Source organism: Macaca nemestrina, chromosome 1, assembly GCF_043159975.1.
Source record: "Macaca nemestrina isolate mMacNem1 chromosome 1, mMacNem.hap1, whole genome shotgun sequence".
NCBI lineage: Eukaryota > Metazoa > Chordata > Mammalia > Primates > Cercopithecidae > Macaca > Macaca nemestrina.
The window spans coordinates 189,758,156-189,785,062 of NC_092125.1; the positions used below are offsets into that span (position 1 = coordinate 189,758,156).

Genomic DNA, 26,907 nt, shown 5'->3' on the forward strand with positions numbered 1-26,907 from the left:
TTTCAGCCTGCCAAAATCATGTGAATTTGGTCTGCAAAACCAGACGACTGCCTGCTTGTAGTTAAGAATTCTAGGCCGGGCGCGGTGGCTCAAGCCTGTAATCCCAGCACTTTGGGAGGCCGAGATGCGCGGATCACGAGGTCAGGAGATCGAGACCATCCTGGCTAACACGGTGAAACCCCGTCTCTACTAAAAAATACTAAAAAACTTGGCGGGCGCCTGTAGTCCCAGCTACTCGGGAGGCTGAGGCAGGAGAATGGCGTAAACCCGGGAGGCGGAGCTTGCAGTGAGCTGAGATCCGGCCACTGTACTCCAGCCTGGGCGGCAGAGCAAGACTCCGTCTCAAAAAAAAAAAAAAAAAAAAGATTTCTCAGGGGGAGGCTGGGTGCAGTGGCTCACGCCACCAGCACTTTGGGAGGCCGAGGCAAGCGGATCACGAGGTCAGGAGTTCGAGACCAGCCTGGCCAACATGGTGAAACCCTGTCTCTATTAATAATGCAAAAATTACCCTGGTGTGGTGGCAGACACCTGTAGTCCCAGCTACTTGGGAGGCTGAGGCAGGAGAATCTCTTGAACCCGGGAGGTGGAGGTTGCAGTGAGCTGAGATCACATCATTGCATTGCAGCCTGGGCAACAGAGCAAGACTGTCTCACAAAAAAAAAAAAAAAAAAAAGAATTATCAGGGGGAGATTATTCCCCCTTCTCCGTACCAAGGTTGGATGCAGGCAGTTTTCTTTGTAGTCCCCTGGTTTGAGGGAGAGAGTTAAGTCAGACAGGGGCAGGTTTCTTTCTAATTCCCCCTCACAGTGTGGGCATACACTGGCCTTTGAGGTCCTGGCCTTATGGAGAAGTTTCTAAACAGACTCCCCATGGTGAGGGGGCCCTGGGCTTTGTCTTTCTCATAAGCTCAGGGACACCTTGAAAACCAATGATCAGGTTCACTGGGTTCGGCAACTGCCCTCAAGATGAAAGCCAATGATAGAGCTTTGCTTACCTTTGTAGCTTCTTGCTTTCATTTATTTTTTTGGCCTCAGCGCATTTCTTATGTTTTTGCCAGCTTACGGATGCATTTAATTTTAAAGACAGATAGTCTAATATTTAAAGTTGTTTTCAGCAGGAAGTTTAGCCCAAGTCCTTAGGCTACCATGTTGCAAGAAAACCTAATGGGAAGCTTTCGGCTCTGCTGCAGCTTGATTTGTGTGCTGCATCTGGCCCTGTTGGCCACTCCCTCAGCTCTTCTGTTTGGTTTTGTTTGTCCTGACACTCTGACCACTCCTGTTTGGTTTCCTTCACTGGCCTGTCCCTGTTCCTCCCCCTGCTCCTTGAATGTTGGTTCTCCTTAGTCTCTGCTTCTTGTCTTAGGCCTCATTATCTCACCACTCCCCTGGCTTCAAGCTGTGACTCCTTGGATTTCTCCAGCCCAGACTGTCCTGAGTTTCAAACCTGCATATTCAGCTGCCTCCTGGCCCTCTGAAGTTGCCACAGCACCTGAAGTTGAACATGTACAAAACTGAACTCACATTTTCCCCACATCTTAACCCTATCACATACTAAAATACTACATCCCCTGGGTTCCGTACCAGTCCCCAAAGGTAGACACCTGGAAACCATTTCTTAGCAAGCCCTCACCTCTCTTATTGCCCCTCACATCTCTTCTGTCCTTGCACATTGCTTCTGCCCTAACTCAAGGTACCTGTGCTTGTTGCCTGAACAGCTCTAACTATGGCAGCTCTAGCTGGCTCCCACCTTGCCTCTTCCATCCATACTAGACACAGAAGCCAGTGATCCATCTGAAACACATCTCTAACCAAGCCCACTTAAAACCCTTCAGTGGCTCCTTTCAGAGCAAAGGCCGAGCTCCTTGGTATAACATTCAAAGCCCTTTGTGATCTCTCCAGCCTTTTGTCTTGATGGAGACCCTCCCCAAGTCCACTGGAAGCTGCTGGCAATCCTGGGAGCACACCAGGCTGTTTCACACTTCCCTGTCTTTGTTCATACTACTTCCTCGGCTGAGAAGGCTCTGTGTCATTCTGGATGCCATCAGGAGAGAGACACCACACAGTCAGCATGCAGGGAAAGTTTAATGTAAGAATTTTGAACTGTAGGCCGGGCGCGGTGGCTCACACCTGTAATCCCAGCACTTTGGGAGGCCGAGGCGGGTGGATCACAAGGTCAGGAGATCGAGACCACGGTGAAACCCCGTCTCTACTAAAAATACAAAAAATTAGCCGGGCGCGGTTGTGGGCGCCTGTAGTCCCAGCTACTCGGGAGGCTGAGGCAGGAGAATGGCGTGAACCCGGGAGGCGGAGCTTGCAGTGAGCCGAGATCGCGCCACTGCACTCCAGCCTGGGCGACAGAGCTAGACTCCGTCTCAAAAAAAAAAAAAAAAAAAAAAAAAAAAAAAAGAATTTTGAACTGTAACAGGGAATTGAAGCTGTGATGAACTGGCTAGTAAAAAGTAAAAAAAAAAAAAAAAAAAAAAAAAATCTAAAGAATATAGGACTAGCAGAGTCTTCAGGCTGAGATGGAGAGCCCAAGGAAGAGGCCCTCACCTCTCTACTCCATTCCTGTCCAGGGCTGAGGAGAACCACAACATGCAGGACAGGACATGGCCACAACAAACAGTGTAAATGTAGAAGTGAGAGGAAATAAAGGCAATCAGCAGTAACCAGTTTGGGTCCCATGCGTCCCATCCACCCTCTAACCCACCCTGTGCAAACACACTCGTTTTTCAAGACTCAGTTCAAATATCACCTTTTCCACAAAGACTTTTCCTCTTCTGCATCTATCTAGGAAAAAACTGATTGTTCTTCCTTTGTGATTGTAGATTCTTCCCCCTCCTTGACACACATACCTATAACCTCAGTCATACTTCTACTGGGGTACTTGTTTACCCCCACCTAGGCTTGCCAGAAAAAATCAGGACAGTTATTTTTTTTCTGAGATGGAGTCTTGCTCTGTCACCCAGGCTGGAGTGCAGTGGCACAGCTCACTGCAACCTCTGCCTCCTGGGTTCAAGCAGTTCTTCTGCCTCGGCCTCACTGAGTAACTGGGACTACAGGCATGCACGCTACTATCCCCGGCTAATTTTGTATTTTTAGTAGAGATGGGGTTTCACCATATTGGCTAGGCTGGTCTCGAACTTCTGACCTTGTGATTCGCCCACCTTGGCCTCCCATAGTGCTAGGATTACAGGTGTGAGCCACCGCACCTGGCCACCTATTTAATTTTGAATATCAGATCAACAACAATTTTTTTCGAGACGGAGTCTCACGCTGTCACCCAGGCTGGAGCGCAGTGGTGCTATCTCAGCTCACTGCAACCTCCGCCTCCCGGGTTCATGCCGTTCTCCTGCCTCAGCCTCCTGAGTAGCTGGGACTACAGGCGCCCACCACCATGCCCGGCTAATTTTTTGTATTTTTAGTAGAGACAGGGTTTCACCATGTTAGCCAGGATGGTCTCGATCTTCTGACCTTGTGATCTGCCAGCCTCAGCCTCCCAAAGTGCAGGGATTGCAGGCGTGATCCTGGCCTTTTTTTTTTTTTTTTTTTGAGATGGAGTCTTACTCTGTCACCCAGGTTGGAGGGCAGTGGTGCGATTTTGGCTCTGCAACTTCCACCCCTTGGGCTCGAACAATCCTCCCACCTCAGCCTCCAAATAGCTGGACAGATGCACGTCACCACACCTGGCTAAGTTTCTATATTTTTGGTAGAGACAGGGTTTCACTATGTTGCCCAGACTGGTCTTCAATTCCTGAGCTCTAGTGATCCACCCGTTTCAACCTCCCAAAGTGCTGGGATTATAGGTGTGAGCCACCACACCCAGCCAAATTTTTTATATAAGTATGTCCCAATGATTGCATTGGACATACTGAAAACAAGTATTTAGGCCAGGCATGGTGACTCGCACCTGTAATCCGAGCGCTTTGGGAGGCCAAGGTGGGAGGATCTCTTGAACTCAGGAGTTCAAGACCAGCGTGGGTAACGTAGTAAGAGCCTGTCTCTACTAAAAAATAATAATAATTAAAAAATTAGCCAGTCATGGTAGAATGCACCTGTAGCCTTAGCTAGTTAGGAGGCTGAGGTGGGAGGATTGCTTTAGCCCAGGAGGTGGAGGTTGCAGTGAACCGAGATCGCACCACTGCACTCCAGCCCAAGGGACAGAGCAAGACCCTATCTCAAAAAAAAAGTGTATTTATTGTTTACCTGAAATCCTTTTTTTTTTTTTGGAGACAGAATCTCACTTTGTTGCCAGGCTGGAGTGCAGTGGCATGATCTTGGCTCACTGCAACCTCCACCTCCTGGGTTCAAGCGATTGTCCTGCCTCAGCCTCCCAAGTAGCTGGGACTACAGGTGCCCACCACACCCAGCCAATTTTTATATTTTTAGTAGAGACAGGGTTTCACCATGTTGGCCAGGAGGGTCTCGCTCTCTTGACCTCGTGATCCGCCCACCTCGGCCTCCCAAAGTGCTGGGATTACAGGCGTGAGTCACTACACCTGGCCTGAAATCCAAATTTAACCAGATGTCTTTTACTTTTATTTGCTACCCTACCCCTACTTCCATCTCCAAGTATAGTTTCCTTGATGGCAAAACATGTTTCTCACTGGTCTCTGAATCCCTGAAACTAGCCCAATGCATGACAGTTCATACTCGGTTAATGTGAAGAGAAGGTAACTTATCTGGCTGCAGGGCTGAGAATGATTGGAGGGAGTTGTGACTGGAGACAGTGAGACCAGGTAGGAGGATGAGCAATAAACCATCCAAAAAATTATGAAGACTTCAGCAGAACAGCACTGGGGATAGGGAAAGGGGATGGATCTGCAGGATCTAAGGATTTGGTGACCAGTGCTTAAGGGACATGACAGAGCTTAAGAAGTCTAGGAGATTGCCCAAGTTTCTGGCTGTGTCACTGGATGAGGTTGGTGCACTCACTGAGTAGGGAACACTGGGGAGGGTCTGGAAGCTGGACAGCAGGGAAGCTCATTGAGGAGCACAGCAGGGTGGAGAAGGGTGGACAGCAGATCTGAAGGAGCAAATGGAAGACATCCAGTACAGATACGTTAAGCCTGAGGTCTCCCAGGACATACAGATAGAGGTATTGGAATTACAGACTTGGGGCTCAGGTGAACGTTCTAGGCTGGAGATAAAATGTGAGCATGATCAGTGTGGAGGTGGTAACTGAAACCACGGGAGCAGACAGTGCTGCTCAGGGAGACAGTAGAATGGGAAGAGGAGAGAGCGTCAGTATCAGAGCTCTGAGGAACATGAGAGGCAGAGAGAGGAAGAGGAACTCAGAATTCATCTGAGAATAAGCCTCTGGAGGAGTGGAAGGAGAACCCGGAGAGTATGGAACCAAGACAGTCACAGGAAGACAGCTTTTCAAGGAGGACTGATACTATCGAATGCTTCTGAGAGTTCAAAGGACTAAATGGCCTTTGGCTTTAGTATTGACCAGAGTCACCTGTGGCCCCAGGAGCTACAATGTGCCACCTGGTGACAGGTTATAGCTACTATGTGGTAAACAGAGGTACAGCTCTGCAGCCTGTTTCCTTTGGGGAAAACAACCTTTTCTTTCTTGCTTGCTTCTTGCTTTCTCTCTCTTTCCCCTTTCTTTCTTCCCTCCCTCCTTCCCTTCTTCCCTCCCTCCCTCCCCTCCTTCCCTTCACTCTCTTTCTTCCGTTTGATTTGGGTTGTCCTGAATTGCATACTGAGGCTAGTTCATGTGGGAATGTGTTTTTGGAGCTGTTGCTGTCTTGTTCCGGACTCTGAGATGTTGAGTACAAGCTATCTGGAGCCCAGAATGCAGCCTCCAGCTGGGGTGGGCACTATTCCCTGAAAAGCTGGCAGCCTGGGGAGTGTCGACAGCCAGCACCTTTGGCTTGGGCTGTGGCCCTGTCACTGTGAGCATTGTCAGAGATGGCTTCAGTCAGTCTCCTTTACTGGCTCTGGAGCAGCCATGTCTACTGAGTGGCAGGGTTTGGGGACTAGGCTAGGCTTTAAAGTCTTGCCAACAGGGGGCTGCCTGGCCCCAATAACCCTGGAATTGACAGAATGTCCTTCTCTGCCAGCAGCCAGCCTTCTGTAAACTGTATGGCCCTGGGGCCATTTTCTTTGCAGGAGGGAAGGTGGAACTAAGGATCCTGAATCCGTTTGGAGGCAGAGAGGGGCCAACAGGGTGTTTGAAGGGAACAAAGGCATCAACATTTTGGGAGCATCTAGAACTGGGGCAGTGAATGCAGAAGAGTGGGAGCACACACACATCTCTCCTCGTTGACCCAGAATGGGCACAGCCTTCAGAGAGCTCTTGCCAGCTCCTCACTGTAGCCTGGGTGAAGGGGGCACCTGTGCCAAAGCAGGCAGGCACACAGGCAGATTGGAAGGAATTTCTGTCAGCAGCGTTAAATGCCCTGTCCGTCTCATGGTGCTCTCATCCATCCCCGGCTGCAGCTCCTGCCTCTGTGCTGACAGCTCTCACACCAGTCCGGCCCAGACCTCCTCCCGCAGCTCCAGACCAGCAGATCCCACTCCCTCCTGACAACCCCTCTGGATGTCCCACAGTTCCTCAGACTTAGCATCCTTTCCGCATCCATGCCCCCATCTCATTTCCAAAGAAGAAAAATCACAGAGGCCTCCCCAGTACAAATGTATAGGACGTGGGAAACAAGGTTTCAAAGGATATTCAGAAAAGCTCAGGGACAGCCCTGGCCTTTTGGAGGTGACTTGGGGGTGGTGTGAGAGGCCAGGGTCAGCACTAACTTCTTTCTTCCCCACGAAGGTGTGGACTTCTTAGCTTCCTGTCCTTTTCTTTTGTTTCTTTTCTTTTCTTTTCTTTTTGAGATGGAGTCTCGCTCTGTCTCCCAGGCTGGAGTGCAGTGGTGCTATCTCGGCTCACTGCAACCTCCGCCTCCCGGGTTCACGGCATTCTCCTACCTCAGCCTCCCGAGTAGCTGGGACTACAGGTGCCCACCTCCATGCCCAGCTCATTTTTTTTTTTTTTTTGTATTTTTAGTAGAGACAGGGTTTCACCATGTTAGCCAGGATGGTCTTGATCTTCTGACCTCATGATCCGCCTGCCTCGGCCTCCCAAAGTGCTGGGATTACAGACATGAGCCACCGCGCCTGGCAGCTTCCTGTCCTTTTCATGCCACTTGCTAAATTGAATTTAACTAATTTTTACTGTAATTGTTTACTTATTGTCTGTCTCTCCTGGTTGAAGCTTCTCAAGGGCAGGGATCATGTCTGTTTTCACTTCTGTATCCTTGGCATCTGTCATATAATCAGTATCTGACATATAATAGGTGCCTAATAAATATTTGTTTGAGTTAATGATTATTCTTATTCATCACCCAAGATGCAGATCCTTCTGGGGCCCTTATCCTTTCCTGCCTCCTTATCCCCATGGAGCTCTGTGCTTCGTTCACCGGAGCCAGCACCCCACCGCACCCTCTCCCAACCCTCAGCTTTTTTTCAGATGCCCTCATGCCCTGGGCTATTTCATGGAATGTGGATAGTGAGTTAACCATGCTGGACTGTCTGCAAGCAGAGGCATGTGTATATCTGACAAGGTATCTTCAAGACAATTCCCTGGATGGTAAGACACTGATCAATGACTGTGGGGTGGGACAATGGGTGCTTCTCTGTGTCTTTACACTAAGCGGGGGCCTCAGAGATGCCACAGGTCACATAGACAGGGCTTTCTCCACAGAAGACTCTGCAATCTCTTTCCCCAGAGGTAAGTCCAGGCCCAAGTGAGCAGCCTGCCAGGACTAGTGACTGCACCCTTGCTGCCTGCCCTGCCCCTGCCTGTGTTCCATTCCTCCCATCCCGGAGCTGCTGGGTGGGGGCCGGAGATCCAGGTCAGGTCTGTGATTTCTGAGTCAGCCTGAGGTGTGCGAATGCGATCAGCAAGGCATAATCTCCATCTAGCCTCTTCTCCCCAGCCCCCCACTGCCCAGGAAAAGGATCTGACAAGCCACAGAAGTAAATAAATAACTTAGAAATAATAAATAGGGGCCAGCTCCCATGAGTGAGTACAGGCCAGTTCCGGCACAGGCGCTTTCAACCAAGCAACTGCAATATGTGTCCTTCAAAGGCTGTCCCCAAAGCGCCTGGGCGGGGGCTGATGTCTCAGCCACTGTAGGGTTCATCAGAGGAGGAGTCCCAGGTTCGAGGCCTGGCCAGTGCCAGAGTCTGTGAGAAGTGGGTCCGAAGGGCTCCCTAACTGAGGTCTCTGGTGTCTTTTAGGCTGGGATGGCAGGGTGAGGGCTCTGGGGCTGCTAGTCAGTTGTCCCTCAAGCTGTCCAGGGATGATGTTCATCACTCGCCGGCAGGGGCCTCTCAGCTCTGAGGCCTCCGTCCCTGGCTGAGGCCACTGGCTAGTGGGACTCTGCGGGAGAGTCCCAGGCAGGAAGAGCTATCGGCAAGGGTCCAGTCTGCAAAGCCCTGGAGTGAGCCCTCAGCCCAGGCAGCCGCAGGCGGTGGCCGAGAGACGGTCCACGGTTCTCCAGGTGCTATTGACGTCCATGAAGGAGACTGCTTCGTAGCGCGTGGGTCGGCAGCAGGGCTGGCTGATGGGCCGGGAGCCCGGGGGCGGTCGGAGGGCCCCAGCGCCCAGTAGGCTGGCCAGGCTGAGGTCGTGCGGAGATCGCGCGCGGCGGCAGGAGCCGCTGCAGAAGCGGAAACGCACCAGCTCGTCGGAACGGTGGCCCAGGCCGAGCGCGCGCACTGGCACCAGCTGCGAGCGCAGGCGGCAGCCCCGCGCCCCCGCGGCCCGAGGGCGGCTGCCCGGGCCCCCAGCCCGCGCTGCGCGGCCCCCGCGGGGAGGAGCGGATGGGGGCGCGGGCGGCGGCGGCGCGGGACGAGAAGGCTGCGACGGCGGCCGCCGGGCTCTTCCACTGCACCAGCGGGCCGTGCGTCCCCCTGGAATGAGACCTAGTCACGCGCGGTGTCCCGGGCGAGCCCCTCCCCGCCCCCTCGCCCTCTCACCTACCCGGCAGGTGGCCGGCGGGGGGCGCCAAGACAGGCGCGGGGCCTTCGCGGGGGGCAGGGCTGGGGGGCGCGGGTCCCAGGGAGGCCTCTGCGACGCTGCTCAGCAGAGCCAGAGCGGCCAGGGTGGGCCACAGGGCAGGCTGCGCGGGAGACCAAGTGGAGTCTCAGGGAGAAAGAGGGCGCCCAGGTGGGCTTGGGGAGGGAGGACCTCAAGGAGGGGCTGTCCTTGGGCTGAGATCAGGCCGGGGATGGGCTCCTAGCTGTGTGGAGGGGAAGCTCAGGAAGGGCGTAGGTTCCAGTATAATGGGTTTGCTGCCTCTGGGAGCCCAGGGGAGGAATCACCTGCGTGCACCGACCATTCAGAGAAGTCCCGCTCCTCCTCCCATTCACCTGGTCCCTCCCTGACCATTTCCCATCCCACACCTAACCGCTGCGCAAGCCAAGCCCTGCTATCCCTCGCCGGTCAAGCCGCCTTTCCTCAGCTCCAGGTAGGAGTCACTGGGAGAAGCACTCACCTGCCGCCTAGGCCAGGGGCAGTGGGACAGTGCGGAGAGGCCTCCAAGTCCAAGTTCCATCTCTATCAACACCAGGAGCGCCCATCAGCTTTTGTTGAGCTGTTCCCCCACCCTCCTCTTGAGGCAGCTTGCAAATTAAGAGATGAGTTATCTTTTGGGAGGCCGTCCTGCCACCCCAGTTTCTCCAGGTGAGGAACAAGGGGCCTGGACAGCTGAACTCAACTCAGCAGAAGTAGCTGCACTGGGAACCTTGCTATGTGTTAGGTGCTTTGCAGCTATTCTTTCACAACTCCATGAGGTAAATGGTTTAATCCCCTTTTTCCAGATGAGCAAACAAGGCTCAGAGAAGCTCAGAGGTTGTCTAAGGTTACAAGGTCACACAGCTAGAGGGGAGAGAGGGGTCCTCTTTTCCCAGAACCTTCCTGCTCTGTGCTGTAGGGCTGGAGATGCTGGAAGTGGCTGGAGGGAGTTGTAGCTGGACACACTTGGTCCTGCAAAGGCCTTCACCCCAGGCTGCGGGAAAGGAAGCTGAGGCCTGGAGAAGAATGAGAGTGCTGGTTGGTCACTCTAAGAGTTATCTAATGATAGTGAGCTCCAAGCCTCAAGCTGTGCTGCCCACCAAGAGCTGCTTCACCTTGCCCCTCTGTGAACTGTGTTCTGGACCCAGAGCCACCTGAGTTCTCTCCTCTGACCATAGGGGTCCCCCAGTGATCACAGAGCCGGGGGATGGTGGGACCCTCGGAAAACATGGGGCCTGGGCCATGGCTTCCTGTGGCCACCAGGGGGCAGAGCCTGCCAAGCCTGCAGATTCCAAGCAGGGTGGGCTCTTCCATCCCCTCAGCTACACTCAGGCCTGAGCCACTCCCAGGAGGGCCAGCTAGGCTTCCATACCAGCCTGGTCTCTGAGAGCTGAGCTACCCTGAGAGCTGGTCTAGGGCTGTCCCCTTCCCAGCCTTCTATGGATCTGGCAGTGTAGTCATGCTCCTAGAAGTTTCCGCCTTGAGCCATCGTTCCTGATTCCAGCCAGCCTCTCCTGAGCTCCCACTTCTGGCACTCCCAAACACCCTTTTGGGGCCCCAGAGCCTTCATAAGTCCTCATTAGCCAATCTCCTCTTGGGTCCCAGCTGCCACCCTCATCCCCATCCTCTAGCACACAGAATGCCTGCACACCTGTGGAACAGACCCCCAGGCCTTCCTGGGGTGGTCCTCCAGGTCCTGGTGTGCGACTCTTGGCTAAGTGGAAACAGGGCCTCCGGGCCAGGCCAGTGACTGTTCTCCGTGATGGAGAGAAAGGCAGGCAGGGCAGCCTTAGGAGCCCTCTGCGCTAGGGGGAGCCCGGGAGCAGGTCTCTTGAGGGCAGCTCAGGCCTTGCCTCCTACCTCCTTGTGGTCTAGGGCCATTTGGTTTTCTAGCCCTTGCCTCCCCATCCACCAGCCCGCTACTCACCACGGGGTCCTGCACCGTGTTCTTCTAGGCACCTTTCCGGGGACCAGTGCTGGGCTTTCCCCCGAAGCTCAAACGGCGCATGCCCAGGACTGTGCACCTCGCAGTGCCTCTTTTAGCCAAAAGTGTGGCCTTGGCAGCCAGTCTGCACCCTGTAGCGGCAGCGGGAGCGTCACATTACCGTGGGCCGGCAAGGCCAGCACAGTGCAACAAGCGACAAGAGGGACTGAGGACCTGGGAGGGGCAGAGAACTGTGCCGAGGGCCCAAGAGAGGGAGGATGCAAGAAAGGAGATCAGGGGGGTGGTCCTGTCCACTCCCCCAGCCCAGGAGCGTCCATCCAGGGCTGGCACCAGAAACAGGCAAGTGGGCTGGCTTACCTCGGGTGTGGGGCTCCAGGTCCGGGTGGTAGCGAGGGCTGGGGCCCAAGGGACCTGCTGCTGGCGGAGCCCGCGGGCCTTGTCTGGAGGCCGGGCCCAACTCCATCCCTCAGCAGCCTCATGCCCGCCGCCGCAGCCGTCCGGTGTCAAATTCCAGCCCCGGCGTCACCAGATCCTGGGGTGGGGCTGGGAGCGCCCCTGCCCCGCCCCACCTTTCGGGGCTCACCTGGCTGCTCCACCCGTCGGATCCAGTCCCCCCTAGCTTGGCTAGGTCCCCCGAGGTTGGGAGGGGGGTAGATGCTAGGAGGGGCCCCTCGGATATGGAGAGCAGAGAACTCGAGCGGTAGAGAGGCACGGAAACTGGGAGTTGAGTTTGTAGACACGCGAAGTAGAGAGCCGGGAGGCCGGGCCGAGGGCGGGAGAAAGTGAGTGAGGGCGGGGAGCAAGAGGAAGGCCGGTCCCTGCGTGGGGCGGCTGACTGCTGGTGCCTGCAGATTTGGGGGTCCTGGCTGTCTGCCCTGCAGCAACTGCTCTCTGCTCCACCCGATTCTTCTCTCAGCGGCCAGTTCACCTGCCTCGTTGGGTTGCTAAGCCTCTTCGCAGAAGCTTTCAGGGTCTGACTCTGCTCTAGTCTCCGCACAGCTCACCTCCTGTGCTGCTTAGGGCTTGGAGTATGGACACTCTTGCAAACACGGGGGTCACTGGGGCACAGCAAGGGCAGTGTTGGCAGAAGTGGGTACTGAGGGCTGAAGGCAGGGGTCACAGAGGAGGAACATCTGAGCTGAGGCTTGAAGTAGGTAGCTGGAGGACAGCATTTCAGATGCCTAATTATGGCAATTTGGCAAGTGGGGTGAGGGCTGGGTGAGTAACATGGATGGAAAGATCCTAACACTGGGGACCATGGGAGGGTTTTGAGCAGAATGGTGTGATCAGACAGATTATTTTTGTGGATGACTCTGGCTGTAGTAAAGAGGATGGGGTTGGAGAGAAAGGTGGAGGCTGCTGCAGAAAGAGGATGAGGTCTGATGCAGGGCGCGAGGGAAGCGTGGGGCTACCAGGCCCCAATCTGGAACACGCAGTTTTGAAAATTTGTTGGTGCCTGACTGGATAGGGTGAGGAGGTAGGTAGGCAGGCCCTGCAAAAGTGTGCCTTTGGCGGGGTGACTTGGGGGAGGGGTACATCCCGGTTCCTGGGAGGAAAGGCAGGGGCTCATGAGTTCAGTGTTGGACATGTTGAGTTGGAAGGGCCTGTGGATTATCCAAATGGAAATGTTCAGGAAGCAGGTGAATCTGTAGCCTGGAAGGAAGCACAGAGAGCTGCGCTGTCAAAGATAATTTGGGAATTGCCAACCAACTGGCAATTGGAAGCTGTGGGCAGGGATGAGAGTACTGGGGATGAGTGTGGACCGGCTGTACCCTGGCTATGCTTCAGAACTACTGAGGACCTTTAAAACCTACCCACATCCGGGCCTCAACCTAGACTGAAATCAGACCTTCCGGGTGGACATGTGCAATTTTCAGATTGCACAGGTGATTCTGGTGCATGGCCAGGGCTCAGAACCATAGCTTGTTTGAAAGTAGTTTCCTGCAGTGGTGAGGACTAGAAGTCAGACCACAGAGAACTGCTGCTGGAGGTGGTGGGGCTGCTGCAGGTGTGCCAGGAGACCCCTGGGATAGGAGGCCAAGCAGGGAGAAATCTGCTCTGTCACCTCCCACAACCGGCTGCTCAGTTGGGGCACCTGCCTTGGGGCTTTTTCAGCCAGCAATACCTCTTATGGGCATTCAGCTTATGCCCTGTGCAACTCCATGGGGCACCATCCAGGCAGGAACATGTGCATGGTAGTGACCTTATTTCCAGTAGAATATGGAGGAGGTTTCTGGGTTGACCTGTCCCTCAGTCAGGGCCTCCCTTACCCCCTGCTTCTGCCTAAGGCCAGCCACAGTGGGAAGGAGCATGTGGGAGGCTGCTGGTCCTTGGGATGGCCAGGACTGCAGCCTTAGGGCTCACCAGTGGGAGGGCAATCCAGGGCTGCCTGGACTCTTAGATTGGGGTGGGTGAGAGAGAGGTGCAGGGGCCAGCTACCCCACCTACTGCCTGCCAGTGGCAGTGTGATAGGAAGCTCACTTCATGACCTCAAGTGCAGGCGACAGTCTGGTCTGTCCATTCTCAGGCCTGCCTGGGGATGCTGGGGAAGAGAGGGATCAGACTCTAGGACTCTTAAGAAGGCGAGGTGACATCTTTTCTAAAGTATGACAGACGATGCCTAGAGGGGAGCTGAAGGGAGAGGGTGTGCCTCTGTGCTAATGATGGGGGGTGGGGCATGTCCTTCCCAGAGGGCGGGTGTCGGTAGTAGGGTAGGTCTGTGGGCCTCTGCTTCCTGCAGGGGCTCAGCAGTACATCTTTCCTGTGCTTGCAGGAATACCTGCCCTTCCAGAGGTGGGGCTGTGGCAACCCCAAGGCAATGTCCTAGGACTCCAGTCCTGTGCCTCTGTCTCCTCTAAGAGTGTGCCCTGAAACCTCTGGTCTCAAAGCAAAGAGGATACAGGAGATGCCCAGAGGCCTCTGGATGGCTACGTAGGTCCTGCACTGACACAAGAAGTGAAAGGGGCCCAGGACTGTGTGGACTGAAAAGAGGGCCCGAGGTTTTGGCGTAGTTGCTGAGGCTTTAGGTTCCTGTTTCTTCCAGAAAGTCAGAGAAGGCAAAAAGAGACCAGGCTCGGGGAAGAGCTTTATTGCTTCCACGGGGGTGGCCTGGGACAGCTGCCACAGCTTAGGTAAGGTCCTTGGGCCTCACTTCCCTCTGGTCCAGGCTAAAGGCAGAACCCAACCACCTGGCAGTCTTGTTGCTGAAACCTAGACCATGTGGCAAGTTGGTGAGTCCAGGCCTGCGGTAGTCCTGCGGATCAGCCGCGGCTGTGGAGGGGAGCTCTTCCCAGCAGGCCGAGCCAGGCGTCACCCTCCTGAGCTTTAAAGTTCTGCTGTAGCCCTGGGGCGGTCTTGTTGGTTCCAAAGGGACGGCTCCAGGGTTTCCCTATGGGACAGCTAGGGCTGGTGAGTGGGAATACCCCATCTTCTCCCCAAGAAAGGCCAAACAGTGTCATGAGCTGGAGGGGGCTGGCTTGAGATCCTGCCCACCACCCTGTAGCCCCAGAGCAAGGTACAGGCTGGTCATGGCACTCCTGCCCCACAGGGAGCTAACTGGTAACACTGCCTGATGGGCCCTCTAGTGGGCCTCTTCCTGCATGGCAAGTGGACCCAACTTGAGATCTCCAACCTTATTTAAAAATAAATTATCCCTACCCTCCCCCCTACCCAAATTCACAAAATGATAATACACCAAACACTGATTGGAGAAGTGATTCTGGCAGCAGCCTTGCTGCCCAGTGTCCCCCTGCCTGCATGCTGGGTCTGCTGGGCACAGCCAGGAGCCTGCTGGCCGTCTGGCATCAAGGACCCATGCTGAATGAGGCTGAGTGCTGGTCTCTGAGACTGGCTGCTGAGCAGGCACAGCTCCGGCTGCTCCAAGGCCTTGCTGCCCCTGGGACCCTTGGCACTGTCCTTCTCTGTGTCTGAAGACCCCTGTGTAGGTGGTGCTGGCTGCTGCTGCTCCTGGTGGTGCCTGGGCCTCTATGGCCGTGTGCTGGACCCACTCAGATGCCACTGCTTAGATCAGTGATGACGCGAGCTTTCACCAGCTTCCGCAGAAACTCTTTCTCTCGCTGAATATTGTGCGTCCAGGACTGAAAGGAGAGATGAAGTGATCAGTTGGGCCTTTGCTCAAACCTTTACTGCCCCTTCTGGGGCTCGGTGCCCTCTTCCAGTCACCACTCTCCAATACTCTGTGACCGTGGAAATCTGAAGGCGGATACTGGTAATCAGTTGTATCTTCAAGGTAATGATGGCCCTGCTCTAGGAGTGCCACAGCTCATCCTCCTCCCTTCCCAAGGCAGGGAAAAAAGAACCTTCATACCCCTTTCCTTGTCCCAGGAAAACCGTTAGGCTTCCCAACCTCCCTCCTCAGTGCTGGTGGAAGGACCTTGTTCCCACAGACTTCAAGCCACTTCTTGTCAGGAAGCACCTAGGTTATAGACACCCTGTGGGCAGGCAGTGTGAGTCACTGAAGTCCAATAGCAAGGGGTGGCTGAGTCATTCGCTGGCCTGATGCAATCTACTCTCCAGGCCTGGGGGTGGCGGATGAAATCCTGCCTCCCAGATCAGAGGAGCCATGGGGCCTGCAGAGAGATGGCGAATCTTTTTTAGAAAATTAAAAATAGGCCGGGTGCGGTGGCTCACGCCTGTAATCCCAGCACTTTGGGAGGTTGAGATGGGCGGATCACGAGGTCAGGAGTTCAAACCAGCCTGACCAACATGGTGAAACCCCGTCTCTACTAAAAATACAAAAATTAGCCAGGCGTGATGGTAGTGCCTGTAATCCCAGCTGCTCAGGAGGCTGAGGCAGGAGAATCACTTGAACCCGGGAAGCAGATATTGCAGTCAGCTGAGATCGTGCCACTGCACTCCAGCCTGGGCAACAGAGAGAGATTCTGTCTCAAAAAAATAAATAATAATAATAATAATTAAAAATAATTTTTAATTGAAAGAATAATTGTATATATTTTGGGGGAAGAATGTGATGTTTTGATAGATGTATACATTGTGGAATAATTAAATCAAGCCAACCTCACCTACTTACTAATTTTTTATGGTGAGCACATTTGATTATAGTTAATAATAATGTCACATATTTCAAAATTACTAGAAGAGGCTTCTGGGGAAGACTGTACCCAGCATAGGGTCCTTTCCTAACCCCAGGACTCTCACCAGAAAACTTTGATGAAAAAGGCTTGATTGAATGAATGGATGAATGACAATAGCCTTATCAGAGTTTGTCCCCAAGTGACCTCTCTGTTGCATTTGTCAGCACTGAGCTTCACCATAACTGTTTATTTTTTATTTATTTATTTATTTTTTTTGAGACAGAGTTTCACTCTTGTCGCCCAGGCTGGAGTGCAGCAGCGTGATCTCAGCTCACTGCAACCTCTGCCTCCCAGGTTCAAGCGATTCTCCTGCCTCAGCCACCTAAGTAGCTGGGACTACAGGTGTGTGCCACCACGCCCAGCTAATTTTGTATTTTTAGTAGAGATGGGGGTTTCACCATGTTGGTCAGCCACTATTTACTGGTGCTGAGAAGTGACCTGGATGCAGTGCCCTGTGCCTGTATCCCAACTACTTGGGAGGCTGAGACAGGAGGATCATTTGAGCTTAGTCCACCTGGGTAACATATCCAGACCCCATCTTTTGAAAAATAATAAATAAATGAATTTTTAAAAAATAACTTATGGCTCTGTCTAGCCCTTATTCTGTTCCAGTCAACCCTCTCCACCTTCCAAATCTTTTACACCTGAAACTCAGGCAGTCATCAGCCCAATTCCCGCAGTCATCAGCCCAATTCCCAGTATTCCTCTTCTCAGCATTCCCTTCAACCTCTTGTGCTAACCACAAACCCAGCTGCCCTGAACGACAGTGCCCCCAGACTCCCTCTCCAGTGCTGACTGTTTCTTCCCTCACATTCCACAGTCCACAGCCTCTAAAGGCAGGGTCTTCCTTATACCCCATTGTCCCTCCAGACTCCCTAAAGCCCTCCAGCCCCTTCAAGGCTCCTGTCGTCATACTCTGCCATCTGCACTTGCCCCTCCTCATTGCGGATCCCTGGGTGACTCATCCCCATTCTTTGACGATGTAAACATTTGGCTCACTGTCTCTCTTTGAGGGCAGGGACTGTTAGGCACAGAGTAGGTGCCTCAATATTTGTTGAATGAAATCAGGTTTTACAGGGAAAACAGAGGCTTGGAGGAATGGCAGGGCCAGGATTCAAGCAGACGTGGAAACTCGTTTGCCTCTTTACTTCTCCCTCATCCTCATCACTCCTCTGGAGAAGTAGTAACCAATTTGATGGGTCAGGGTAAACAGCACCCACTAGGAGTCACTGAGGGCTAAAAGGTCAGCAGAGGACTGGATATTTGATGATATTAAGGAATTACTGTTCATGTTTTTAGGTGTAATAATTTAAAAAATAGTCCTTATCTTTTAGAGAAAATGAATGAAGTTTTTTGTTTTGTTTTGGTTTTTGTTTTTGAGATGGGAGTTTCACTCTTGTTGCCCAGGCTGGAGTGCAGTGGTGTGATCTCGGCTCACTGAAACCTCCGCCTCCCAGGTTCAAGCAATTCTCTTCCCTCAGCCTCCCAAGTAGCCGATATTACAGGCACCCGCCACCACTGGCTAATTTGTATTTTTAGTAGAGACGGGGTTTCTCCATGTTGGGCAGGCTAGTCTCGAACTCTTGACCTCAGGTGATCCACCCGCGTCAGCCTCCCAAAGTGCTGAGATTACCGGCGTTGAGCCACCGCGCCCAGCCTGAATGAAGTATTTATGGTTGGAGGGATACATGGTATCTGAGACTTGTTTGAATCGGTGGAGTAGGAGCATGAGACAAAGAAGAGATGGAACAATGTTGGCCGCCTGTTGATGCCTGTGGAAGGTGGGGGGCAGGAACATGGCAATTCATGATATTATCCTCTGTACTTGTAATATGCTTGACAAGTTCCATTATAAAAAATAAACAAGAAAGTCAGGCCTGGGTGTAGCTCTCTCGGATCCGGCAATGCCACCTCTCTGGTGCTCTTTTCCTAATTCTGCTGTCTATGCAGACAACTTCCGAGTTCCCCTGAGCTCTGAACTGGCCGTGGCTGGTGGAGGATTCTGGTCATCCTGGGGTCTCCAGCCTTACCAGGGCCCTTGATTCTGAGTATGGATGCCCATCCCATGTCACAATCCACACTCTCAGAAGCTTTTTTTTTTTTTTTTGAGATGGAGTTTCACTCGTCGCCCAGGCTGGAGTGCAATGGTGCGATCTTGGCTCACTGCAACCTCTGCCTCCTGAGTTCAAGTGATTCTCCTGCCCCAGCCTCCCGAGTAGCTGGGATTACAGGCATGCGCCACCATACTCGGCTACTTTTGTATTTTTAGTAGAGACAGGGTTTCTCCATGTTGTTCAGGCTGGTCTTGAACTCCCGACCTCAGGTGATCCGCCCGTGTTGGCCTCCCAAAGTGCTGGGATTACAGGCATGAGCCACCACACCCAGCCAGAAGCTCTTTTTCTTTGGCTCCTCTTTTTCTTTGGCTCCTCACCCAACCATTAAGTATCCATGTTCAAGGGTCCTGCTAGGATGAGCTGCGCTTCTCACTCTCTGTTCTCTCTCTGGGAGATCTCATCCTTATATCTGAAGCAGCAGCTGTGCTCACAACTCATAGATCTATACTTCCAGTCTGGACTTCTCTGCTGTGTGACAGATTCCTGTATGAAGCCATGTCATCCTCTAGCTACTGCCCAGTCTCTCCTCCCTTCTCTTCCAAGTGTCCTGAGAGATCCCTTACCACGAGCAACATCTGTGGTCTCTAACCACAGATGGTAGGTGCCATCTACTCACTGTTCGCTACTGCAATCTGGCTTCCACTCCAGTACTCCTTTGAAATGGTTCTCACCACAGTCAGCAGTAACTCCTAACAGCTACATCCGACGGCCACCTCTCAGCCCTCCTCTTACTGGCTTTCCCAGCACCACATTGTAGATGCTCTTCCTGGAACACTGCTCCTTTGGCCTCCACGATGTGGCACCTTCCCGCTTCCTCTGTCTCCTTTATGAATTCCCTTGACATCCCTTCCATATCCCCGGCATTCAATCCTTGGTCCATGTGTCTCCACATCCCACACACTCCTGCTGGGCCTGCAGAGTGAGCTGACCAAGGCAAGTGCAGGTGAAGCGAGGGGAAGCCAAGGTGTTGAATGGCCCATGGGAGACACCCCAGGTAACAGAGGGATTCTAAACCCAGGCACCAACATTCTCAGTGAATCCTCTTCCGGGGATTGGTAAATAACAGTGGCAAGTAGGGGTAAAATAGTAATCATAATGGCTAAGATTTCTGAGTGCTTACTATGTGCCAGGTCTTTTTTACACATGATCACATCCGGTCCTTTCCAAACCCTAGGAGGTAGGTGCTGTTATCATCCCTTTGATAGATAAGGAAATGAAGATCTAACGTCAGCACCTGAACCACGGTCCTGAAGTCATCTTTTTTGATTTGAGAAGCTATACTCTTTTTCTTTTTCTTTCTTTCTTTTTTTTTTTTTTTTTTTTGAGACACAGTCTTGTTCTGTCACCCACGCTAGACTGCAGTGGAGCAATCTTGGCTCACTGTAACCTCCACTTGAGCCTTCCTGGGCTCAAGCAATTCTCCTGCTTCAGCCTCTGGAGTAGCTGGGATTACAGGCATGCACCACCACGCCTGGCTAATTTGTGTATTTTTAGCAGAGACGTGGTTTCGCCATGTTAGCCAGGCTGGTCTCGAACTCCTGACCTCAGGTGATCCACCCGCCTCAGCTTCCCAAAGTGCTGGGATTACAGTCATGAGCTACTGCACCCAGCCAAGAAGCTACACTCTTTTTTGTATTTTTAGTAGAGACAAGGTTTCACCGCATTAGCCAGGATGGTCTCAATCTCCTGATCTCATGATCCACCCGCCTAGGCCTCCCAAAGTGCTGGGATTACAGGCGTGAGCCACCGCGCCTGGCCGAAGCTACACTCTTAAGCACTCTGCATGGAGTGTGGTGCAACAGATGCTGGGACCCTCACAGCCAGTGAGGTTTTACATGTAATGGAGGGACAACAGAGATATGGCAGGTGGAAGCAAATGAAAAGATTCCATCAGAGAGGGCTGCAGGGAAGGCAGTGTCTTACCTCATTCCTACACCAAGGCAATCCCTAGGTCCTACTGAGTTAAAATCCTATTTCTTGCCTCTGTCTCATCGCCTTATACTTCCAGCCTGGACCTCCGGACTCTGACTAATCGCCTTAGCCAAAGATCTGGATCATCGCCTCTCTCATCACCTCTCTCCTTATTGTCTCAGCCAAAGATCTGGTTCAGGAGTCACCATCTCTTGCCCAAAGTGCAGCAACTCCCAACTAGGTTCTGTCCTGCCTTGCCCCCTCTCCGTCATTCTGCAGCCACAGTGATCCACTACATGCTAATGTAAGGCCTCAGACTCACCCATGGCTCCCTACCGCCTTCTAAAAAAAGTACAAACTCCTTCCATGGCATAGAAAGCCCATTACGATTTGGCCATTGCCCATGTCTATGGCTCTCACCCTCTGCATACAACTTTACATAAAGTTTACATAAAAGGCATTTGTAAAAGACCAAAGATATAAGTAAACATAGAAGCCAGGAGGCTGATAAAAGCTGTGAGTGCAATCTGAAGTGGGTGGGGACAAAGCAGCAAGAAGGCACGTGAGGCATGGCAGGGATGGAAGACTTTTGGGGCCATGGTGATGGTGAGGCAGTTCTAGAACGTCCCAGACCCAGAATGAGCTTCTCGCTCCTGAACCATATCCCAGACAGCAGGAGGCCCAGGTGGAAGGCTGTTTCTAGCTTCCTATGAGATTTCCAAGTGCCTTGTATATCCTGGAAATAACTCCCAATCACTTGAGGTAGTTGGACTAAACCTGCTGTAGAGTGAATGTTTATATCCTCCCCACGAATTCATATTCTGAAACCTAACCCCCAATGTAATGGAATTTGGAGGTGGGGGACTTTGGGGAGGTGATCAGGTCATGAGGGCAGAGTTCTCATGAATGGGATTAGTGCCCTTATAAGACTCAGGGCCAGGCGCAGTGACTCATGCCTGTAATCCCAGCACTTTGAGAGGCCAAGGCAGGAGGATTGCTTGAGGCCAGGAGTTCAAGACCAGCTTGGGCAACATAGCAAGACCTCATCTCTATAAAAAATAAAAAAAAAATTAGCCAGGTGTGATGGCACACACCTGCAGTCTGCTACTAAGGGGGCTGAGGTGGGAGGATCACTTGAGCCCAGGGGCTTGTGGCTGCAGTGAGCTATGATCATACCACTGCACTCCAGCTTGGGCAACAGAGTGAAACCCTGTCTCAAAAAGAAAAGAGAGAGACTCAGGAGAGCTGCCTTGCCTTTTCCATCATGCAAGGAAAGCGAGAAGACAGCTGTCTATGAACCACCTCTCTGGTGGGTCCTGACCAGATACTGAATCTTCCCGCACCTTCATCTTGCACTTCCCAGCCTCCAGGACTGTGGGAAATGAATGTCTGTTGTTTAAAAGCCACCCAGACTATGGTATTCTGTTATAGCAGTCTGAAGGGGCTAAGAACCAAAAAAGTCTGATACAATATAGATGGTACCTGAAGACATGGACAGGGATGTAAATCTCCCAGAGAATGTGCAGAGTGAGAAGAGAAGGCTGTCTGAGATGGAGTCTTGGCTAGTGTTTTTTTTTTTTTTTTTTGAGACAGGGTCTGTCACCCAGACTGGAGTGCAGTGGCGCAATCATGGCTCACTGCAGCTTCGACTTCCTGGGCTTAAGTGATCATCCCACCTCAGTCTCCCAAGTAGCAGGGACTACATGCGCACACCAGCACTCCCAGACAACTTTTCCTTTCTTTCTTTTTTTTTTTTTTTGAGACGGAGTCTTGCTCTGTGACCCAGGCTGGAGTGCAGTGGCGCGATCTAGGCTCACTGCAAGCTCCGCCCCCCGGGTTCACGCCATTCTCCTGCCTCAGCCTCCTGAGTAGCTGGGACTACAGGCGCCCGCCACCTCGCCCGGCTAATTTTCTTGTATTTTTAGTAGAGACGGGGTTTCACCGTGTTAGCCAGGATGGTCTCGATCTCCTGACCTCGTGATCCGCCCGTCTCGGCCTCCCAAAGAGCTGGGATTACAGGCTTGAGCCACCGCGCCCGGCCTCTTTTTTTTTTTTTTTTTTTTGAGACAGAGTCACGCTCTGTCACCAGGCTAGAGTGCAGTGGCGCAATCTCGGCTCACTGCAAGCTCCGCCTCCTGGGTTCAGGCCATTCTCCTGCCTCAGCCGGGATTACAGGCGCCCACCACCACACCTGGCTAACTTTTTGTATTTTTAGTAGAGATGGAGTTTCACCGCGTTAGCCAGGATGGTCTCCATCCTTTGACCTCGTGATTTGCCCACCTCGGCCTCCCAAAGTGCTGGGATTACAGGCGTGAGCCACTGCGCCCGAACTTTTTTTATTTTTATTTTTTTAAGACAGTCTTGCTCTGTCGCCCAGGCTGGAGTGCAGTGGTACGATCTCGGCTCACTGCAACCTCCGCCTCCCAAGTTCAAGCAATTCTCCTGTCTCAGTCTCCCAAGTAGCTGGGAATACAGTTGTCCGCCACCACGTCTGGCTAATTTTTGTATTTTTAGTACAGATGGAGCTTCACCATATTGGCCAGGCTGGTCTCAAACTCCTGACCTTAGGTGATCCACCTGCCTCGGCCTCTCAAAGTGCTGGGATTACAGGCATGAGCCACCGTGCCCTGCCTCCTATTTTTCTTTCTCGAGACGGAGTCTCATTTTGTTGCCCAGGCTGGAGTGCAGTGGTGTGATCTCAGCTCACTGTAACCTCGGCCTCCTGGGTTCAAGCGATTCTTCTGCCTCAGCCTCCTGAGTTGATGGGATTACAGGCGCCCACCACCATGCCCGGCTAATTTTTGTATTTTTAGTAGAGACAGGGTTTCCCCATATTGGCCAGGCTTGTCTTGAACTCCTGACCTCGGGTGATCCACCCACCTTGGCCTCCCAAAGTGCTGGTATTACCGGCGTGTGCCACCGTGCCCACCCAATTTTTCCTATTTTTAGTAGAGGTGGGGTTTCACCATGTTGCCCAGGCTGCTCTGAAACTCCTGGGCTCAAGCAATACCCCTGTCTTGGCCTCCCAAAGTTCTGGGATTATGGGCATGAGCCACTGTGCCCAGCCATGATGAATTTTAAGGCGTAGATCAGAATCGATGATGCTGAGAAAGAGAATGTGCGAGAATGGTGAGTGAAATAAGAGGAACATTGGAAATTACTGACTCAGAAGTTCAAAGAGGAAGGAGTGGCTGACACAAAAAGTGTTTCTGAGAGATCAGGAAAGATGATGATGTGTCCACTGGAATTGCCCACCTTGAGGTGGTAACCTTGGTGGGAGCTGGGTCAGGTGTGAGGGCAGCCAGGCTGCGAGGGCTGAAGGGACAAATGGGAGTGCAGTGCAGCGTCCCCTCTGTGGCTTCAGTTTCTTCACTGGAGGAGGGAGGAGCTTTTGGGGCATGGAAGGCTCTGGAATAGTGGAGGGGGATGATGGAGAAGGATAGGTAAGAAGACTGATAAGCAGGAATGAGGGCTGAGACCAGAGCCCCCAGACTTACAGAAATAGGAATCTGCACAGATGGGAGGTTCCCTCCAACAACCTCCCATCACCCAGATGTAGCAGCAGAGAAGCTGTTGAAGTGCTGGCCCAAGATTTCCAGGTTTCAGGCTGGGATCAGTGGAACGCTGGTGGCCAAAGTGGAAGTGTGGCAAGAGAGTTCAGATTTTTCACATGGGGTCTTGGCTAGGGAGGGAGAAATGCCAGAAGAGGCTGGCTGACAGGCTGGAGACCTGTAATGTCCCCTATATACAGATGCTTGGGAAGCAATTCTGGGTATGAAGAGCTTTAGTGCTTAGCTGTGGGGAAGGGTGGAAGAGATATGGAGAAGTCCTGAGACCCAGAGGCAGTGTTTAGTTGTGGGTTTTTTGAAGGGCAATGGCGTCCTCTGGGGGAAGGCAGGAACTGCAGTAGAGAGGATGGCTGAGCTGGTGCTAGACTAGTGTTCCTGGCCGGGGAATGCAGCGAGGGGGAGGGAGGTACAGGACCAGGGCAGGGAGAGTCCCCTGGAAGGAAAGTGCAGGGAGAAGGCCCTGGGTTCAGTGGGAGGCTGTGGAAAGGGCACATAGGATCCTTGGTGTCAGGACCTTCTGGGGAGTTCTGGGCAGCCAGACCAGCCACTGGCTCCTCCCTTTACTACTCATTTATGCACCTCCCCCTCTTCCCCACCCAGGGATTGCCCCCACACCCAGCCCCGAACCTCTTTGATGGCTGCCATGCGAACGGTCTCATAGTAGTGCAGGGGTGCGTTGGGTGTGCTCATGTCATAGCCAAATCCTGCAACTGCCACCTCGTCACAGCCGTGTAGTGCCATGGTCACTGCCACACTGCCAAGGGTAGGGATGTTCTGGAAGATGGGGGCAGGGGGGAGAGAAGGCGTCCAGAGTTCAGCTGGAGGGCTGGGACAGCTGAGACTTCAGCCAGGCTCCCTAGAGCTAGCTTCCACGCCCAAGGACTGAGCCCTCTTCCCCAGAAAGCTATTTTGCAGAAGCACTGCCCCACCCACCACCCACCCTTCCTTCCAAGGCACTTCTGACCCAGCTCTCTTCCTCCCTCTCCCGGGGCCCAGATATCTCACCCCCCGGCCCATGAGGCCATTGTTGAAGGGCAGGCCAATGAGGGTGAAGGCAGCCTCCTGGATGAAATATGGGTTGAGGATTCGAATCTCAGGGGGCTCCTTGGGCACTCGAGTGGCCACAGATTTCCAGAAGCCATCCGACGCACTCTGTGGACACAGCAAAAGCGGGCCTGAACGAGGCACACAGCTAGGGATGAGCCTAGGGGAGTGGCAGGGACCCCCAAGTAGGGACAGTGAGGCGGGAGCACAAGGCGTTTAACGGGGAACCCAGGGCCTGTGGTGTAGGGAGCCCATCTGTGTTGGGGGAAATGGGGTGTGTGACAGGGACAAGGGGAATGATGGTGAAGAGAGTGTGTGGTGGTGCTCCAGTGTGTAACAGGAGGATACGAAGGGGCTTGTGGGGCAGGCACAGGACGTGGGATGCTGTGGGTGTGCTGCTGTGGCCTGAGGGGGCTCCTGGGCCAATGAGAAGACCCAGCAGCGCAGCTGCCCTGACTCCCTATCTGCAGCAGCTGAGGGACTGGGAGGAGCCTGCCCTCTCTCCTGTCTGCCCTCCTGTGCTCCCACTTCCCTTGCTGCTGTCTCTCCTGGCTCTCTCCATCGACTGTTCTAGAGTGGACCTGAAAAATGGAGACAGAGCATGAGCAAGCAGAGCACAGCAGACCAACACTGCTGCTGACTAGAGTCGGGTGACTGGGCAACAAGCTCTCCAAGCCTGTTTCTTTAACCATAAAATGGGATCATTCTTACCTGAGGATCTCTGCACTGTACTAGAAAGGCATCACCTCTGAAATCCGACATCCCAGTGTCCATTCTGGGGCACAGCTTCCCCTCCTTCCAAGTCTCTCTCTTCCTCCCTCTCCACGACACAGAGGCCTTTAGCTCCCCAGCCCTGACTTACTGTTTAGTGCGTCCACCCCTCCTTGTCTGGACCCTGAAGTATAACTCTTGCGAGCTGCTGTAGTCCTCTGCCCCTTGTCCTTCTATTGCCCTAGTCTAGGGAAATCCCGAACTTGGGATCAACCCATACATCCTCTTTTTCTCCCTTCACAACTGGGCTCCTGAGCACCACTGGAGAAGTCACAAACCAACCCTGCAGGCTGGAGGCACTGCCAAACCACAGGCTCCAACCAAACTGTTATTTGCATAGAAAACCTAGAAGAATCAGTCGAGGGCAGTGGCTCACACGTGTAATCCCAGCACTTTGGGAGGCCAAGGCGGGTGGATTACCTAAGGTCAGGAGTTCAAGATCAGCCTGGCCAACATGGCAAAAGCCCATCTCTACTAAAAATACAAAAAATTAGCCAGGCGCGGTGTCAGGTGCCTGTAATCTCAGCTACTTGGGAGGCTAAGGCAGGAGAATTGCTTGAACCCAGGAGGCGGAAGTTGCAGTGAGCCGACATTGTACCATTGCGCTCTAGCCTGGACGACAGAGCGAGATTCTGTCCAAAAAAAAAAAAAAAAAAAAAAGAGAAGGAAAGAGAGAAAGAAAGCCTAAAAGAATCAACTAAACTTAGAATGGATAAAATAATTTACTGTAGCAATAGGAAACAGTCATCAGATATAACAAAAAGATCTTATTTGCAATCGTAACAAAAAAGTCAACTATTGAGCAATAAACATAAGATGTGAGAACTATAGGAGGAAAACTATAATTCTTTACTGATATAAAAAGATGACTTAAAAAATGGGAAAGACAAAATCATATTCCTGGATAGGAAGGCTCCAGTGGCAGCTCCTCCCAGATTAATGTACAGGTTTAACATAATTCTAAGAAAAAAAATCTCAGTAGGACGTTTTGAGATCTATCAAATGGATTCTAAAAACCCATCCAAAAGATTTATCAGGTAAACATAACACCCTCAAATTAAAAATTAGGTATTACAGTATATTATGGGTTTGCACTTATTACAACAATAGATATATGTGATTCAAAACCAGGAACAGTGAAACAGGATCGCCTAGAGGCAGGTCAACACAGGTATAGGTTACGGAAACAAATGAGATTGGAAAATTTCCCATTTGGGAAGAAGATCCATTTACTTTCTCTCCTCACACCATATACAAAATAAGTAAATGTTTAAAAAGCAAAAAAAGCGAAATTTCGGCTGGGCGTGGTGGCTCATGCCTGTAATCCTAGCCCTTTGGGAAGCTGAGGCAGGCAGATTGCTTGAGCCCAGGAGTTCAAGAACAGCTTGGGCAACATGGAGAAACCCTGTCTCTAT

The 26,907-nt window shown here is 52.5% G+C and overlaps 2 protein-coding genes across 30 annotated transcripts in view; both read right to left on the reverse strand.

Annotated features, from left to right (window-relative positions):
- Window positions 1-7,983: 7,983 nt before the first annotated feature.
- Window positions 7,984-13,911, reverse strand: LOC105494888 (artemin). The gene is given in 5 exon segments (XM_071094479.1): window positions 7,984-8,921; window positions 8,992-9,138; window positions 9,141-9,153; window positions 9,506-11,100; window positions 11,327-13,911. Coding segments are annotated over 4 exon segments (684 nt in total). The 5' UTR covers window positions 9,566-11,100; window positions 11,327-13,911; the 3' UTR covers window positions 7,984-8,457.
- A 131-nt stretch (window positions 13,912-14,042) lies between these two features.
- Window positions 14,043-26,907, reverse strand: part of LOC105494891 (ST3 beta-galactoside alpha-2,3-sialyltransferase 3) — a 232,030-nt gene continuing 219,165 nt past the window's right edge. For 12 of the 29 annotated variants that reach the window (XR_011621909.1, XR_011621903.1, XR_011621901.1 and 9 more), the window contains 3 exons: window positions 24,683-25,302; window positions 24,305-24,451; window positions 14,043-15,066 (listed from right to left, as the gene is read on the reverse strand). Coding sequence is in view for 13 of the 29 variants with exons in the window: in XM_011763861.3 (XP_011762163.1) it covers window positions 14,977-15,066; window positions 24,305-24,451; window positions 24,683-24,829 (384 nt within the window). In the remaining 16 variants the exon portion in view is untranslated. Of the gene's footprint in view, window positions 15,067-24,304; window positions 24,452-24,682; window positions 25,303-26,907 lie in introns of those variants that run through there. The other 17 variants (XM_071094441.1, XM_011763869.3, XM_071094437.1 and 14 more) reach the window with 6 other exon arrangements.